Source organism: Nannospalax galili, unplaced genomic scaffold (assembly GCF_000622305.1).
Source record: "Nannospalax galili isolate Female #2095 unplaced genomic scaffold, S.galili_v1.0 scaffold335, whole genome shotgun sequence".
Taxonomy (NCBI): domain Eukaryota; kingdom Metazoa; phylum Chordata; class Mammalia; order Rodentia; family Spalacidae; genus Nannospalax; species Nannospalax galili.
The window spans coordinates 1003687-1021979 of NW_008337842.1; the positions used below are offsets into that span (position 1 = coordinate 1003687).

General features: G+C 46.6%; 1 protein-coding gene across 4 annotated transcripts in view; it reads right to left on the reverse strand.

The window, feature by feature from the left end:
- Positions 1–567: 567 nt before the first annotated feature.
- Ttc12 (tetratricopeptide repeat domain 12) overlaps positions 568–18293 on the reverse strand; it is a 56426-nt gene continuing 38700 nt past the window's right edge. For all 4 annotated transcript variants that reach the window (XM_029563387.1, XM_029563386.1, XM_029563388.1 and 1 more), the window contains exons 13-22: positions 17210–17378; positions 10929–11021; positions 9386–9446; positions 8595–8732; positions 8037–8135; positions 7474–7542; positions 4669–4770; positions 3504–3603; positions 2373–2598; positions 568–724 (exon numbers count right to left, since the gene is read on the reverse strand). In XM_029563387.1, coding sequence (XP_029419247.1) covers positions 649–724; positions 2373–2598; positions 3504–3603; positions 4669–4770; positions 7474–7542; positions 8037–8135; positions 8595–8732; positions 9386–9446; positions 10929–11021; positions 17210–17378 — 1133 coding nt within the window. In that variant the 3' untranslated portion in view covers positions 568–648. The remainder of the gene's footprint in view (positions 725–2372; positions 2599–3503; positions 3604–4668; positions 4771–7473; positions 7543–8036; positions 8136–8594; positions 8733–9385; positions 9447–10928; positions 11022–17209; positions 17379–18293) is intronic.

Below are 18293 nucleotides of genomic sequence, written 5' to 3' on the forward strand. Positions count from 1 at the left end.
GTTTCTGCAAAAAGAAGCCCCTGCTCTGGCACTGTAAGCCCAGAACCATCTTACACATACAATAGGGTACTGGAAACATGGCCATATGGGCTGGGCTGACTACCAGGCCCAGAACCACACAGAGCTCCCTTGTCAGGGAGCCACCAGCCAGCACTCAACCCACTGAATTCAAAAGCACATGCCACAGCTGCAGCTGGGCTTCAGGAAACTGCCACCTTCCCGATGACACGGCTGTTCTCTCGAAGTGCTTGGAGCTGGCCAGCAGATACTGAAATGCCACTGCCAAACCCCCCTGGTATGTATGGCATGTTGCCAGCAAAAAGAGCTAGAGGAGCAGGAAGTGGCATTAGATCAGCAGGGTCTAGTTCCTGTCCAGAGCTGTTGCTGCAAAGGCATCTGGGAAATGAGGCTTTGGGCTGGCTGGTTTCCAGCCTCTGTAGAAAAGGAAGAAACATTCAGTGATGGGAGTGATGAATGCTCGAGCAAGCAGAGCAATTTCCAACATGGTGGCCACCCACTGTCTTCTTACTAGTGAAAACCCAACAGATGAAGCATTCTGGAGGGTATTTAAAGCACTTTATTAAGCATAGCAATAAACCCTGACACACGAGTGTGCACTGGCAAAGCCACATGTAGGCACTGTGTCTTTCAAGAATTGCTCATGTGTTTCATTGCAGAGTTGAGAATTTCTATTCCATGAAGCTCTCGCAATTGAGCAGCAAACCTGTGGTAATCAGGACACAAAATCCAGGTCAATAAATGTCACATTTCAGAGCCATACCCTGCAGATGGAAGCTGGCTGGGAACATCAGCGCTCTCACTCCTGGTGGGAAGGGGAGGCGGTGATGGCACTGGGGAGCCCTAAAGATCAAAGTGGGTACATAAGGCTCGCAGGGGGCCCACAACACACTGAAAACACTCTTGCTGTGAATGTCAGGTGTGACAGGCTGATCAGGTGGGGCTGTGCTTTCAGGGAAAATCCCTTCTACACCACCCCAGCAGGTTGCCACTTTGAGCTCATCCTAGCTAATGTGCCTTGCTTTCTGTGGAAGAAAGATTTTATCTATTCCTTCCATTTGATCAATCAGACAGAACTTGAAAGGATGTTTGGTGTCATCCAAACCAGCCCTCTCATTTTACAGGGAAGAATGAGAAGTGCACAGCTTTAAGACAGGGTCTATGATATGATCACCCATCCTTAGGGCCTCCCCCATTTCATGGCAGGGATCATGGCATGGCTGCTCAGGAGCGCCTTCTCAAAGCATGTACAATGGATTGTTTGAGCATCTAACAGAAACAAGACAGAAGACAGAGCTAAAAGAGAAGCAATGCACAGAGTTCAAGTTCAGGCTTCTTGCTCTGGCTTGCTGGGTGGCCTCAGATGTGGGGTTCCAAAGCTCTGCTTCTCCAGAAGGACACAGTTACTCTCATTGTACATTCTTCCCTTTGTTTAGACCCAAGTCAATGAACAAATAAATGAATAGGGTTCTGAATGTTTCCAGAAAGGAAAGAAGGTAAGCACGGTGGTGTATACCAGTGACCTCAGCTTTTGGGAGACAGCGACAAGAGCGTTGTGGCTTTGAGATCAACCTGGGCTACAAAACAAGTTCCAGGCCAGCTTGGGCTATTGTCAGAACCTGTACATAAAAGGGGGGAAATAAAGAAAGATGGAAGGAAGGAGAGACAGAGACAGGCTATATAGCTTGGATATTAACTGTCCACCTGAGGCTCGTGTGCAAAGACTTTGGCCCAGTCCATGGCACTATCAGGAGGAGGTAGAGACTTCAGTAAGTTCAGCCTAGAGGGAGGAATTTAGGTCATTGGGGGTGTGTTCTCAAAAGGGATTTGGGGACCTGGGCCTTCTTGTGTCTTTCTTTGCTTCCTGGCCACCATGAAGTGAACAGTCTTCCTCTGCCACACGCATCTGCCGGGAGGCACTGTGCTGCCACTTGTCCAAACCACAAGTAACCAGAGACTGAAGCGGCTGAAACTGAGCCAAAAGAATTCTTTCCTACTTAAAGTTGACTTTTTTTAGGTATTTTGTCTGAATAACAGGGAGAGAGATGGAGTATAAGAGAAAGGAGAGGGGAGGGACAAGTGAAGTGGAGAAGGTTGGAGAGGTGTGGTAAGAGATGGTGAGAGGACATGTGGGCCAAATCCTGTCAAAGGCATTCCTTCTCAGGCTGGCAACTGGAAACTCTGTAGTTCCCAAAGGTGTCCTCCAGAGACACAGCTCCTGGGGATGCTCTGGGACCTGCATAGAAGGTATGAGGTGCCCACACAGAGTTTCTCACACAGTACTTGGCTTGCCCTACTCGCCCTGGGATGGGACCAACATGCAGGTGACTGGGTCAGGGATGACCATAGCAAACCTGGGCTCAGCTGTGCACAGCTTCCCCAGAGCGATGCCTGCATTCAGCTGCACGGCTGCCTTCTGTGAGTCACTGCCTGCCAGCTTCAAAAGTACTTGCACGATGTCTGTTTTCAGCAGGCAAGGCGCAGCGTTGGGCACCTCCATGCAGTTGCCAAGGCAGAGGGCAGCATTGCCCACCAAAACTTCATCCTCTGAGCTGAGCAGCAGCATCAAAATGCTGAATTCTACAGGGAAAGAAGGGGACAAGGAGCAGGTCCAATGGATCCCCTAAGATAGATCCCCTAAGGAGGTTGGCAAGGGGACATGAGGGGGCTGATGGGGGTAGATGTTGAGCTTCCAGAAACTTGGGGAAAGATAAAGATGTGCTCTCTCCGTGTCTCTTATTGGTGTATGAATGGGTCTATGTGTCAGAAAGAAGACTGTTCGCAAAAGCCCGTTGCTCTACCCCTACCCCAACCACAGTGGGAGGGGCCACCTGACAGCCTGAGTACTAGGCACTGTATCTTTTTAGAAGGAAAGTTCCTGCCTGCTATGGGCCCCAGCCAGTCACCTTCTGAATACGGGGCGGGGAGGGGCGGGATGTAAAGGATATTAGCAGGCTGCTTTGTCCAAGAACCTCCACTAGGAATAGGTAGAAGCCAATTTAGGTTAGATCACAGGGAAAATGCCAACATCCTTTGGTCACATAGTAACACTGCAGCCTCCATATCTCAGAACCTCCAGAACACTCCATGTTAACTATATAAAGCATCCCAAGTCCATGCATGAATAAAGTTAGGCTGACATTTATTCCCCTGTTCACTGAAGGTTGAAGGTGCTTTGATTTCTCCTCCCTCTATGAAGGAGGAGAGCTGGTGCTAGGTCAGTTCAAGCAAATCACTATAGAAACAATTCAGCTCAACTTCTGGGAGGGGAGGGAGCTGCCCGGCTGCTACCCTGTGATCTTTGGGCTGCCTGGCATTCTGCTCAAGGGCAGCCTAAAGGCCAATAGAACTCTGGTGGAGGTGAACTGACGTGACGCAGTGTAAACACTGTGGGGGAGTGATGCTGCCTAGGTCCCTTCTCCTTCCTCAGCCTTACTTCTCTCTGCAACTCCCAGGATGGACCACCCTCTGAGGTATGGGCTTACTTTTATCTAGTCTCATTACTTCTTCCCGAGCCTCGTGATAGCTGTTTGTGCAGATGGCCAGTATCTTTATGGCATAACGCGATGCAGTCTCTCCTCCCATCTACATTTCAGAATGAAATCAGAAAAGCAGGATCAATGCTGTGGCTGTTTTTATCTGGAGGTTGCAGGGAAGAGCTCAGCAGAGCTAGTGGCCTCCTGGACTTCTAAGAGAGAATTCAACTGAGAATGGTACATGCTTCCTGAGTGACCAGGGAGGTAGGGTCATCTGTACCAAGGTAGGGTCATCTGTACCCAGGGCAGGAATGCAGCCTGCCCTCTGTCCACCTGACACCACTAAGTGATGCATGTATACATGTGTGCAGGCAACCAGCAGTCTCTGGCTTGGTCTTAAAAGTTGTAGAGAGAATGAAGCCGGGTGTGGTGGTGCACACCTTTAATCCCAGCACTCGGGAGGCAGAGGCAAGAGGATCTCTGTGAGTCCAAGGCCAGCCTGGTCTACATAGTGAGTTCCAGGGCAGCTGGGGCTACAGGGAGACCCTGAAAGCCACTGTCTAAGTGGCAGTCTGAACTCAGGCCCACTATCCTGCCCACCTTCCCCCTTTCAGAGCATGCTTCCATGCCCTCTCACGCCTGGAGTTTGCACTGCTGTGGCATTAACATGGAGGCCAACCTAACAGTCACTTTGCCTCCTCAGGCCAATCTAGTTTGTAGCTTGGATTCACTACATTCACTTCCTGGGGAAAATGCCAATCCTCTGGTCATGTTTGAACTCTGCTGCCTCTATAGCTCATGAATGGAGTTACAACCAGCACACTCCAGATAATGACAGAAAGGACCATGGGCCCATGAACAAATAATCGTCCAGAGAAACCTTGCAGAAGGCCATTCAAACCATCTTGTTCAAGGACAGAGGCTGGGCTCGAGGGGCAAGCGGTTTCTATGGCTGCAGCTGAGGAGCAATTTGCTTATGTATTCAGCAGTCTGTTCATGTTCAGGGCCTCGCCAGGGGTCAGGAGGAGGAGGCTCCCCACTCTAGGAGTTTTAAGATCTGCATGGATAACATCACGGTGCATTAACTGAACAAAGCCTGCCTTCAGTCTGCTCCCTGAGTTGAATGGGAGATTCATGGACATTTAAGAGGTTGGAACTGGTGGAGTTACTTTACCTTCAGGAATTTAATCATTTTCTTCACCACTCCAGCTTTCAGCGCCACCTCCACAGTTTTGAGAGAAGAAGAAAGTGTCCGGCTCAAAACACCCGCCGCTCTCTGTGAGGACACAAAAAGATGGCTAAATGTCCCTCTTTGATGTCCTTGAAAAGTTAGCAAGGGGTTTGGTGAGGCAAAAGCAATCATTAGTATCAGAGCCAAATTCATCTCTCCATTTTTTAAATCATAGAATGGCCAAAGAATACATATCAAATATCGTTTTTAATAAAGCTGCCAGGTAGGCAGTTCAAGGGGCTAGAGACCTCCCCCACTGGCCCAGGAGCCCAGCTTAGTTCAGCTTTACACAGGCCCAGCCAGCTCAACCCAGAGAGAGTCGGTCCTTCATGGGTACCTCCCAGAGCACTGAAATCAGCAGGACCTTCGTTAGGAGGTGCTCCGCTTCCTGGACTGTCCCTCTTTTCATATCTTTGTCTTTCTGAATCTTGTCTTTCGGTTCTATTTTCTGAGAGATTTCATTTGTTTTATTTCCTAGCTCTCATTTCATTTCATTATTTAAAAATAGTGGAAGCAGTTACTTTTACTGTTTTCTGAGTATGATTCTTGTGACTCTCAGGATGTAAATGATGGCTACCATTTTTTTCTTTTCCTATACTACTTTCTTTCTCTTTCGGACAACTTCTCTGTTCATCTGATATTGATGTGTGTGACTTTCCTAGACTGTCTGATAACACTTAGCTGCCCAATCACATTTATGAGACAAGCCATAAGTTTTATCTGAAATGTGTTGTGCTTATGAGAAGTTTATTGCCCTGATGGGTAGAGAAGTGGCACCCATAAATGCTGGGAAATAAAGGTCTTTCCTCTCATCTATCAGTTTGTCAAGAGAAAAAAAATGCAGCACTTAAGCCAGATGCAAAACCCCTCATGCAGTAGATTTGAATTCCTGAGCTTTTTGCCACGGTTCTGAATAAAGCCTGCCTTGCTGTGCTAAAAAAAAAAAAAAGAAAGAAGAAAGAAAGAAAGAAAGAAAAAAATGTTGCTTTTATGCTGAGAATAGGAACCTTCCAGCTAAATGCAGTCCCTGACTGGACTCTGGTGCCTGTGCGTCTGCGCTCTGGAACTGTGGACTCTCAACCCTCTTTGGGGTACTGCAAAACAAATATGCCACCTCCAGTTGAGTCTCCTGCTCTGTGCTCTACACAAGGTTTCCTCACCTCTGCCTAGTTACCACTTTTGTGATTGCTTTCCTCTATGCACATGCTAATTTTTGCCTGTATACTTTGCCAATGGAGGCCCCTGCCTTCCCCTCAACCCCCAAAGTGTCTCGACTCCCATTTTATGGAGGCCTCCAGAGGGAGAAAGAATAAAACGGTGTATTGTCCTACTCTTGAATGCTCTTCCATAAGCAGCTCCCCACAGACCCTAGAATTCTGCTACAGCAAACATCACAGATCTCATACGCAATGGTTAGTGCTGACTGACGAGTTGATAAAACCTAGAATCACCTGGCAGATGGGCTTCTGGTTGTGTCTGTGGGGGAATATCCTGGATGTGTTAACTGACTGGGAAGACCTGCCCATTCTGGGTGGCAACACTCATTCCCTGGCTGGGATCCTAGATCTGTAGGTGAAAAGGAGAGCTGAGTAAAGCGCTCATCACTCTGTGTTCCTGATGTGGATGAAATGTGACTGGCTGCTTCAAGCTCTTGCCAACTTGACTTCTCTGCCATGACAAACTGTACCCTTGAACTGTGAGCCAGAATAAACCCTTTCTCCTTTAAGTTGCATCTTTCAGAGTATTGTAGCATAGCAACAAGAAAAGAAACTAAGACACCATGTTGGGCTCAAGACTGTGGAAAGTGTGCCTGATCCAAGGACTAGATTCCTGTGGTGAAGCTGTTGTCCTCTCAGTGGGATGGAAAGCCCCTAGGAGGGTGTACACAGAATCCTGGGAAACCCCAGCCCAAGCATTTCCCTGAAGTGGTTCAGGCCCAGCTTAGGCTGGAATTACACACAAAAGCCCTTAGCACCAAGAACAGTGGTACTTATCATTTTGTGGGGCATGGACTTCTACTGAGGATCTGATAAGAGCTGTGACACCCACCTAGAAGAGTTCCCATCTATTTAGAACTTTCTACACTATTTTATAGGTTCCATGGAGTCGGAAGCCCCACTGCACATTCATGGTACTCAGGGTACATATAAGCTTAGGTCTATGAAGTTGGGACTGACTTTAGGTCAGCTGTGAGAATCCCAGGCTGAAGGATCTGACCAACTGGAACCTTTGCAAGCCCTGGAGCCAGTCTCCCCCATATATGGTTCTTGAAGGGCTATTTTCCCAAACTCATCTTGGATGTCACCAAGATCGTCCCTCTAGGTTTTAGGTACTGCCAAATAGAGAGACAAAGAGAAGTGAGTGCGGGGCACATCCTAGGATCACGGCCAGGAGCCTTTTGAATCATGGTCAACATTCTCTGGACGTATGGTACTAGCTACGGGACCTTCTGTTTTCTTAGCGGAGAGCCAGAAGCAGAATAAGGAATGTTATTCTGGCATTTGACCCCCAAAGACCCAGACCATGATGCAAAACAACCTGCGAAGTCACAGACTTCAAAACGCAAGCGTGCAGTTTTTGATACGGAGAAGGGGATTGGGAATAAAATCCTTTGTGCTATCTCATCTTCTGAGGCGTTCATCCATACCATATCTCAGAGTCAGCAAGACCTCAAAAGGGGTAAGACCCACTGACATGAAAACAGTGCTAGAGCAGGAAGCTGTCTGTGGCCCTCCTGGTGATACTTACTGTCAGGATCCCTCCATCCTGGCTGTTTAGCAGAGACAGGCACCTTCGGCTCACCTCTACAGCCCACACCTACAGCCAAGCGGGAGGGGAAAAGGTGATTATAAAGCCCTGATAACTAGAATCCTTTGTGGACTGTCTTCCAAGAGCAAACAAACAGAAGCAAGCATTCCCTCCTGGTGCCAGCGACACCCCTGTGCAGATCTCTCCCACCAGGTCCCTTGTACTGTTCTTATCCCTTCCCATGTCTGTCTCCCTTAGGTCCAGGCAGGAATCTTACAACACTGAACATATTTTATTTAACTCTGTAAATGCAGCTCCCCCAGTTCTAAGCTCAGCACATCCTGCTTATGCAGGCCGCTTTCTGAACAAATACAAGAACGACTCTTCTTGCCCTCAGCAAAGTGACAGAGAGCCCTTCTGATCCTCTCCATCCCCAAGCTGCCAGTGTTCCAGGCCACATGCTTCCAGGGTTCTCTTTGTGGACATGGGATTAAATCAGCGCAACATGATGTAGATGGACATTCTATTCCAGACTTCGAGGGACGGTGACAAGAGTGTCATACCTCAGAGATAAAGGAGACCTGAAGACATAGGTTCATGATGAGGCCCAGAAGGGTGTATGTGATTTCTCTGAAAAGGTCCATGTCCTCTTCACACCTGACCTTGGAAACAAAACAAGGTAACCAATGACCTTTCTGCTTTGCAGCTTTTCACAGTCATCTCTTCCTATAGATGAGGGTCTGGAGATCCCACATTCCTACACCGTCAATATCATGGACCTGAGTGAAGGTGGGAGTGCAGACACCAGTTCTAAGAATCAGCATCAATCTCAGAGCAATGGGAGGGGTCTCAGGGTATCTTGGCCATCATACTCTGGCTCACTTGGCCCTGGATTTATACTAAAGAATGGACTGTGAAAAGGAATAATTAACTCCACCAGAAAATCTTCCATATCTCTGTAGGGTCAGGGAGACTTGATCTGAAGGATCAGAGCCAATCAAATACATGGTTACAGAGGGGATAAGGCAATGGGGCCCTAGGACCCTGAGGAGCAGATCATTCAGAAGTCACTGGTGCCAAGAAAGATAGAAGACCAACTTTGAATAGAAAAGCTACTATACCAGGAGGTTCAAACAAGCATCCCCAAATTCTTCACAGGCCATCATGTGTCTTCGGGCAGCAGGCTCAGCACTGAGGTTTCCCAACAAAGCAATACATTGGCAGAGAGCTGAGGGACTGGTTAGCTTGATCTCTCTCTTCTACAAGATAATTAAGACAAGATAAAGTCTCAGAGAGCAGGTAAATAATGCCATAGGACTTTCTGGAAGTGTCCCTTGCTCACCAAAAGGCTGGGAACCAGAGAGCTAGCTCAGATGTCACACTGGGACGTCAATGAGGTCATCCTGGTCACAGGATGGAGTTATACACGTGGCCTCTCCACTAATCAGCTGCAAAATGCTGGGGTGTTATGCTCCCCAAGGGCTCCCTGAACCTTCTATGGCTTACCAGACACAACACACTCTCCAGGGGAGTTGCTGCTATCCTCTGCCTCACCCTTACATTGCTATACTCGTCTTCCTGGTGAGGATGATTTCTGTTCAGGGACAAGAGTCACAGGCCTTCCTGGTGACAATACTTTGTGTTAGGATGGAGACTGGCTCTCTCCCTACTGTCACATTAGATGCAGGCCACATGCAGCATTTTCTGCCCTGCAGCCAGCCCTGTCCATATGCCACTTCTACGTGTCCTGCCTGGAGTTGTTTTGATAACAGAGAATTGTGTACATTCCAGCTGTGAATATGTGATTAGTCAACCTGAGAGACAAGGGTGTTGGGATTCATATTGTCTTTCAACAGCTCTGTCCTGGCAAGTAAGTGTCTGCCATGGAGGAAAGACCTGGGGGTTTGCTCACCAGAACACCTGTGAGTGCAGGAAGAACACCTGGAAGGTTGGCCTGGAACCAGCCTTGGAATCTGTTGAGAAAACATCAGGCAGAATAGTCTTTAAATGGCACAAACTACACCATGAGGTTGGCATCTCAGACGCTGCGGCAGTTATAAGTAGGTCCTGCCTGATTTATACGTCCACACGTGCATAATTCATTCTGAGTCCAAAAAATTAAAAGTCACTGGGTCTGGCACATGGTTTACATTCTTCTAAGCCTGGAGACTTGTCTTTGATGCCAAACAGCAGATTTCAGACAACAGATCTCTTAAGCAGAAGTTGCTAGAATACCTAAGCTTCTGCCAGGCTGACTTCACATTCTTTCCCCTTGCTCAGTGTCTATACAGCCTGTGTACACTGTGCAGGTGGGAAACCCTGTGCAATCACGTTTGCTCATCACAACCACTGGGAAGGCCCACACACACATCACCCCTTGCCACCACAGCGTTCCAGTCCCAGCCCACACCAGCTGGCCTGATCATCTATAAGTATAGCTCTTTCTTCTAGGACTATTTCTAGGCAAGTCTCCTAATGTGTAACGGACATTGTATAAGCTTATAAGATGTGATTTAAGAAGTTATAATAATTCTGAAAACCAAGACCTTTACCATTTCCCTCTGTAGCTCAACACAAAACACAGGGCAGGAGATGGCTACTCAGTGTCAAGGAGAACCCAAGAGGAGAATCCATTCTCCTGTTGTTCTCTCTTGGGACTCTGCTCATTCAGCACAGACTTGCCAGGCAGTTACTATGCACCAGATGCTGATTAAGAGGGAAAAAGCTTCCCTGATCCATAGTTAGCATGTCTATTGCAAGAGGCACTGTTTTAAGTAGTCCTCCCCCGGTATCTGTACTGGGTTCCAGGACCCCATGAATATAAGCTCTGAAGATGCTCAAGGCCCTTATACAGAATGATGTAGTATTTGCATAGGCATGTCTATTGCAAGAGGCACTGTTTTAAGTAGTCCTCCCCCAGTATCTGTACTGGGTTCCAGGACCCCATGAATATCAGCTCTGAAGATGCTCAAGGCCCTTATACAGAATGATGTAGTATTTGCATATAATCTATGCACATTCTTCTTACACTTTAAACCATCTCTTTACACTTTAAACCATCTCTGATCACTAGTACTTATAATACTGAATGCAATATACGTGCTGCATAAACACCTATCACAGTATATTAGGGAAAGGGTTTGTATATGTTCAACACAGAAGCATTTTAAAGCATTTTTGAGCTGTGATTGAATCCTCAGATGTGAAATTCACAGATTCAAAGGGCTGACTGTTACTGTTTTCAAGCAGCTGAGGTCTGGGTCCCCCTCCACTTGGAGGAACTGGGCTGACAGCAGATGGCCATGGCCCTGAAAGCCACGGGCACTCCAACTCAGTGCATCCTGTGACGCTCTGCTGGACACTGGCCTGGCTTCTGTGGGTACTGCCATTTTCCAAAGACCATACAGCTCAGTACAGGTTGAAAAACTGTTAGTTTCTAGAAATGAAACAATTACCTTTCTTCCAGAACCAAGTCTGTGAGTACTCTGATGGCAATGTTCGCCTTCTTATCGGAGAAATCGAGAAACAACAGCAGGGCTTCAGATAATCTGCAAAACCCATTAAAAAAACCCTCACAAAACTCAGAATGGGCTGTTTTCCAACTCGTAGCATCCCCAACAAGGTGACCTTGTGAAGAATGCAGCAGAGTGTCAATATCTGGGAAAGAAAAGCTGAATGGACAGACCAGCCATGCTTGCCCGGGAAGGCTAGCTCCTCACCCACCCATAGACACTGACTGTCCTTCAGTGGTGGTTGTACAGCTGAAGAGATTTTCCTATGTGAATTCCAAGGTTGTTAAACAGTTTTAACCCAAGTCCACTTACCCAGAAACCAGCTTGGAAGGAGTTTCTGGTGTTCTGCCATGCCACTATGTCCCAGTCAAGTTCATTGACTCAGATGACATCTAAATGGCACACTTACTAATTTGCTCATGACTAAAGTGGGAGGGCCTCTAATAAGACAGGTGAGGGAATAAATATTTAACAAGATCTTGACGGGCTAATGAATACAGCAGATGAATTTGATAGGGTTAAACTTGCAGTTCTTTATTGAGAGCTAGAGATTCTGGGTAAGGAATGGAATGGGAGGCTGTGATACTGGTTTACATGGAGAAGAATTAAAGGTTTTGAGCTGATTGTAAACATAGTCTGGGCAAACAGTCTGATGCAGCTGCCAAGAGAGCTAATGTAATCTCAAGCTTCCCAGGCAGACTTACTGGCAGAACAATAGAAGTAAAAGCGATGAGCCCTCCACCAAGCACCTCCTGCATGCTGAGTACCGAACACCAAGCTCCTGGTCTACAGTGACCCATGTACAAATAATGAAGGAAGATAAACTGTGTAAGGGGGTGTGCTAGAATAGACACACGCTACGCGGGTCTCAGAGTCTACCTGGCAGGAGTTATGGGAGAGGGTGATGAAGACGACTTCAAGAGTATATGTCATCTCAGCTGCACCTTGAGAGACAGAGTTAGCTAATCTTTCATTTATTCATTCAATCAGCAGCACTGAACTAGCACTGAGATTGTCCTGAAAATGGGGTAAGTTCCAGAGCCACAAAGATGAAACAAGATACTGTCCTGGCTTCGAAGACCTCCAGTGTCACGCGTGTGGAGACAGGGCATGGCATGTCAGGCAGAGCAGGCTAAGATGGTCTCAGACCATGAGGCATCTTTGGAGATGGCTAGCAGCTCTTTACAGTTAATGCTTAGGATACAAGAGGAGAACAGAGCAGGGACGCAAGAGAGCCAGTTTGTGGTGGGTCTTCTAGGGCCTGCTATAAAGTTGGGACTTAACTCTCTTGGTCTACCTTCTCCAAAGTGTGATGGGTAGATGACTTGCAGCGTGAAAGTGCATGGGGTGGGGGTGGGGTGGGGCATAGATGCCCAGGCTGCTTGAAGCCTTTGAGGGAAGGAAGCTTGAGGAGGCTGCATTTTAACTAAGCCCCAGGTGACTCCTAGACATGGTATCTCAGGAGCTAGAAAGGTAGTCTTATAGGCAAGGGAGTCATTTCAGAATTTGAAATAGGAAAAACAACAGGACCAATACGCATTTTAGAAATGGTGTTTTGCTGGTTTAGTGGAGTCCAGACTGGAGGAGGGAGGACAGGGGACAGAGACTCCTACCAGAGAGATATGATCATCCTAATGGTGATGGGAAACCGACTACACTGTGGCTATGGTAAAATAACAGACACTGTTAAAAAGAAGGAACCATTGCAAAGACTGAGAAGGAGTGATGAGAGACAGAGGAGGAGGATGGGAAAGATGATCCAGGAGATGCTAATGAACAAGCTACTGTCCTGTGGCTATGGAGAGGGATGGTGCAGGTCAGCTCTAGGATTCTGACTTAGGCAAATGGGTGGATGGAAGTCCTCCATGAAGACAGGGAATTCATGTGGAGGACTGGTTCAAAGAATCACATTTTGATTTATTGTGATATTCATGAATGTTAAGAGAGAGAGAAAAGAATCCAGTAGCTGAAAGGTGTTACCATCTTGTACTTAAGAGAGGGACACAGACTGTGTCTCTTAAAGTCACAGATGAGAAGAAGGCCAGTTTAGGATCCTGGAATCCTTGGCTTGAAAGGATGACAGCATAAAGGGGTCTGTCAAGGGAATCCAAGAAGGAAAAGTTGGGAGAAAAGAAGAACAGAAAGACCAACATCCTGACAGCCGTGGTGTGATGCTTCAAGAAGGGTTTAGTCAAGAGGACCAAATGTCTCAGGTTGGTCAGCTGACAGCATGACCAGGAGAGCCCAGGGACTGGCTATTTCAGACTTTAGCCATTACCCACTTAGAAACGCTTCATGTTGTTTCTTGTTTATTCTTGAATTATAACTAGAAATCCATGGTACTGTTTATTAATATTTTTTGCTTTTACATTTTTCCTTTTTTGAATTTCATATATTCTGATCATATTTAGACCCTCTCTGGTATCTGTACCCCCTTAGTAACCCTCTACCAAATTTCCTGTACTCTAATATATATAATTAAGGCCCATAGAATCAAGTTTGTGTCCCTTTGATATGGGTTCATTCACTGGAGCCTGGTCAACCTACCAAGAGTCTCACCCTTAAATGAGCAGTCACTCACTTTTAATGTATTGGATCTGTTTAGTAGATTGTTCTGGGAGGGCCCAAAATCACCCGAGGAATGGTCTATAGAAGTAGGATGCTTGACCTGGGAAAGACTGGTGTCTTCAGATACCCATAGCAGTAGATAGTTGTGGGATCTGATGTACTCTGCAGACCTTCCATAGTCTGGGTCTGGCCTCACACAGAAAGGGTAACTCTGGAAGTGGATGGGCTTCCTGGAGAGGCGAGTCCACATCTTCGCTAGCTAGGAAGATTCCCCCTCCCACAACCCCAGTCCATGAGCTGTGTTAATGCCTGGTTCAAATCAAATAGAAGTAAATACAGTGAAACTGCGGGATCTTCCCCAGGGAAAGTGCTTGGGTTGAACTGAGCCATTGCAGAGGGGCACCCGTGCTGGGTTGGGCTGGGCTGAGTGGTGTCTAAGGCTCTGGTGACTCCAAGCTTCTGCAAATGTTTGACTTCCTCCAGAGTATACTTCAGTGTGTTGCTGTTAGAAACAATCTGTTTTAGAGTTAGTCTGTATTCTTCCTCTACCAATTTAAATCTGTTTTCTTGGTCTTGAAGATGAATGCTAATGAACCTGAATAGCACAGAGAACGAGACAACAGTCAGATTGTCCTGGTTTAGTCTTGGGAGACATAAACAAGCAGGCTCCGTCACCGTGTGACCAGCCGCTTATCCTAATTATTCTCATTGCCCACAGAGGACAGTGTGTCCCTTTCCACCTCCTCTTGCTCAGAGGCAGATTTTCTGCTCTGTTGACAAGCAGTTGTCCCTATGAATGGGTCACAGGTCAGAGAATTGTCTCCTGTAGCCAATAAATGCACTACCATCTCAGTTTAGTACCTTGACTAATATACCCTAAAGAGATAAAATGATTATCAAAATATTGTTGCGTTCATACCAAGTGTCAGACATGGACATCGGCTTTTCTTACTGTGGCAGAAGCTGTTTGCTGGCTAGTGCCACAGACATAACCACTCTCTTCCATTCTGCCTGATTCTGCCGTGGAAGCTCACACTATCCTCCTCACCAGGGGTGGCTTGAGACACATTCTAAGGGCAGATCCAATTGGTGCTAAGCTGTGTTAAACAGGGATATGAGGCTTGGCGTTGAGGTATAGCAATGAAGGAGAGGTAAAGGGAAGGATAGAGACCTTGATGTTGGCATCTTTAAGTCACCAGTTGCTACACTTAGTTTCTTTTTAATAAGTGGGGAAAACAAGCCAGGCCCTATTTTGCTTAAGCTCCCTTGGTTAAGCATTCTGTATAAAGGAGGCAGCAGAAAAAAATCTTAACTGACAAACATATCATCCCTGTGGAGTTTCTTTTGGGGGGGGGTTGTTCTGGGGATTGAACCCTAATATTCTTGCATGTACTAGGTAAGCCCTCTACTACTGAGACACATCCCCAGCCCATTGTCCCTCTTAAGTATCATCCTAAGTCTGTGATACAGATGAGGTGGTGTATAACTTTCTTAAGTCACATAAGTTAAAAGAGACATGCAGAGAGTTTAAGCTCAGGACTGCATGCCTCTAAATACCCAGTGCTTCTGACAAAGGGTGTCCTTCCTGCCAGGACACGTTCTTCCTTAGTTCTCACTTGATGGAAACATTTTGGGGGGACTGTGAACTCTGTGCCTCTGTGAGGGGCATGGGCCGATGTGCTGCCCTGTCCTGCTTCAAACCACCTCATTTCATCTCAGTGAACTGACTGTCTCCTCCTGTTTACCTGAAGATGGATGTGAGCAAGACTAGGGGGCATGGGAGTAATAAGCTGAGGTTTCTCTGATGATAGGCAAGACTGTATCAAGGTGATAAACACAGCTCTCTAAGACATTGGAAAAGTTCAAGTTGAAACTTCAGCAATTCAAAGATAGCTTGGGGGAAAGTTCTTATGATCACTATAGTGATAGCTACTCAGAAAAAAAGGAAAATGAAAAGAAAGAAACACATGCTGAAGGAGTTGAGGAAACAGCGGCTGAGTCACCTGAAAGTGAGATGTGCTTTGGAGAATTTAACTCCACTAACAACCCATCTGCCCAGTGGGCAGAGCTTTGGGAGTTGTTAAGGTCTTTCCTGGGAACCCCTGGGCTACCACTGGAAAGAAACAGAGATGGAAACCTTAGTGGAGGCTGAAAGACCAGCCTGTCCTCAGTATACAATGGACTCCTCACTGGATGGGGAGTTGGAAGGGGGGCTCTGCCTGATGCAGAGACTGACTTCTTACAGGAGATGGGGGGAGAGAAGGAGGGAGGGCGAAGGAGGGAGGGAGGGCGGGAGGGAGAGGGAGAGGGAGAGAGAGAGTGAGTGAGAGAGAGAGAGAGAGAGACATGTGAGGTACCCTGGCTGCTTGCTGTGGCTCTCCTGCCCCCTCCATGAATGGAGTAGTAATACCTGCCTTACCACAGGAGATAAAACAAGATGATAGTGGAAACAAAAAAACCTGGAAAGTTAACTTATGTTTTGAAGTTATGTCTGAAATGTGTATAAATCAGGCTACATTTCTATCAGGATGAGGCTCACGAAGCGGCTGACACACAACCTTTCTTATCTAAAACCATGGCATGGCAATTTCATAGGTTCAAACTTATTATCAGAAGACCAAGAAGCTGAACATAAATTAAAAATAAATAAAACGTGCTGGAGTGATAGCTCAGTCAGGAAAAGTACTTGCCAGGAAAACAAGACCTGATTTGATCCACAATACCCATGTAAAAAGCGGGTCGTGGTGACCATACACTTCCAGCCCCAGTATGGAGAGGCAGAGACAGGTGGATCCGTAGGCTCACTGACCAACCAGTCTCGCCTAACCAGGGAACCCTGGATCCCAGTGAAAGACGCTATCTCAAAAAACAAGGAAGAACAACACCCAAGACTTTGGCTTCCACAAGCATGCATATATGTACACACTTGCACATATAAGTGTATCTATACACCTATGTACACTGGCTCACATACAAACACACATGCCTGTATTTGCACATACACAGACATACAGATAAACACAAACATACAATTCTGCAGTTAAATAAGAAAAAAACATAAATATAAATCAATAAATTAATTAAATAATTTGAAAAGCACAAGGTAGAGACATTGTGGTTCAAGTGAGATTCTTTTGGAGAATCTTAGGAAACAGGCACATATCATCCCTATGTATTTCAGTCTTGCAAAGATCTCCAAGAAGCAGCATTTGTTTTATTAATTTATACTCTCCTCTTTCAGAAATGGTTTAAGGATGTGAAAAAAAGAGACAGTGTTGTATTAATATGGTATCAAACAGGAGGAGAGAAGAAAAGTGAGGGGTGGAACGGGGTGGAACCAGCCCTGAGGTGAACAGAGCAGAGGTGAGCAACCCATTTGCAGGCTGGTTTCCCAGTCTGGCTATAGAGGTGTCACCAACAACACATTCAACAGCACCCACTTGTCAGGAGAAATGTAACTGCCGACGGTCCTGAGTTTAGCCAGGAGCTTGTCCCAGACACCTAGTGACAAAGTTCCCATCAAAGGCCCTTTCTGCTACTGATCCTTCATAAAGTCTGATGGCAGCCACACACCACAGACAGGAGGAAGGGCCTTGTCTACTGAGTGATGGATGGCTTGAGGAGCCATAAGGAAGATCCCAGTAGCACAGCCTTACCTGGTCAGGTCAAGGTGGCTGATGACCTGGTTCCGGCCATTCTCTGTCTGGGTGAGTTGCGACAGTAGGTCTAGGCTCTGCTGCTGAATAAGTAGGACTCTGGAATTCAACAGGGAGGGCAGAAGCCTGGGCATGTCAGGGTGGGTCACAAGCAGATGCTGGTTTTCCTCTGCAAAACACAGGTGTTTTTCTATCTTGAGCTGTGATGGCAACCCATAAGCCAGCTCTGTTTCCTACCACCCTGATGCAGAGCTGACTCTTTTCCACAAACTTGTGAGGCTGTTTAATGACATATAAGGGCAGGACTCCAGAGTCAGCTGCTGGGTCTGAATGAACAGGGGAAGGACCTTGGCCAAAGACTAAGTCCTGTGCCCCTCAGTGTCCTCATCAGTAAAAGAAGCGTGATGACCTATGTACTAAAGTTGTTAGGAGGATTTGATGAGCCAGTGCATGATGGTGATGGAGAGACTGGGCACACACAGATTGACTATATTATTATCATTATTATCAAAAGCTTTCTCAGTGTGTGGAAATGGAGGGGAGGGAAAACAATCAGATTAATTGTGGGATCTCTTTAAAAGCATCCATCTTCATGTAATGCCAGAGCAACTGATCGTGTTCTTCCTAGGAAACTAGGATATCATGTGAGAAAACTGATTACTAACACATGCCCTCCATCCTAGCTATGTGCTATGTCTAGGGTAATGGTATTGAATTTACCCCCTTTCACTTGCTTCGGCTTCGTGTTCTGAGCAGGTACCAGGAGCAGGCAGGACTCAGGAGTATGAGACTAAGTTATATGTGTCATAACACACAGCAGAACAACCTAGAGGGACGGTGTTATGGTTTGGATCTGCAGTGTCCCCCAAAGGCTCATGTGTTAAAGGTCTGGTTGCCTATCTTTGGGGAGGTGATGATCCATAAGAGATCAGTCATTTTAATATAATAAACTGTTAATCATTAAGCTGGATGTGGTGGCACATACCTTTAATCCCAGCTATCAGGAGGCAGAAGCAGGCAGATCTCTGTGAGTTCTAGGCCAGTCTGGTCTACATGGCAAGTTCCAGACCAGTCAGAGCTACAT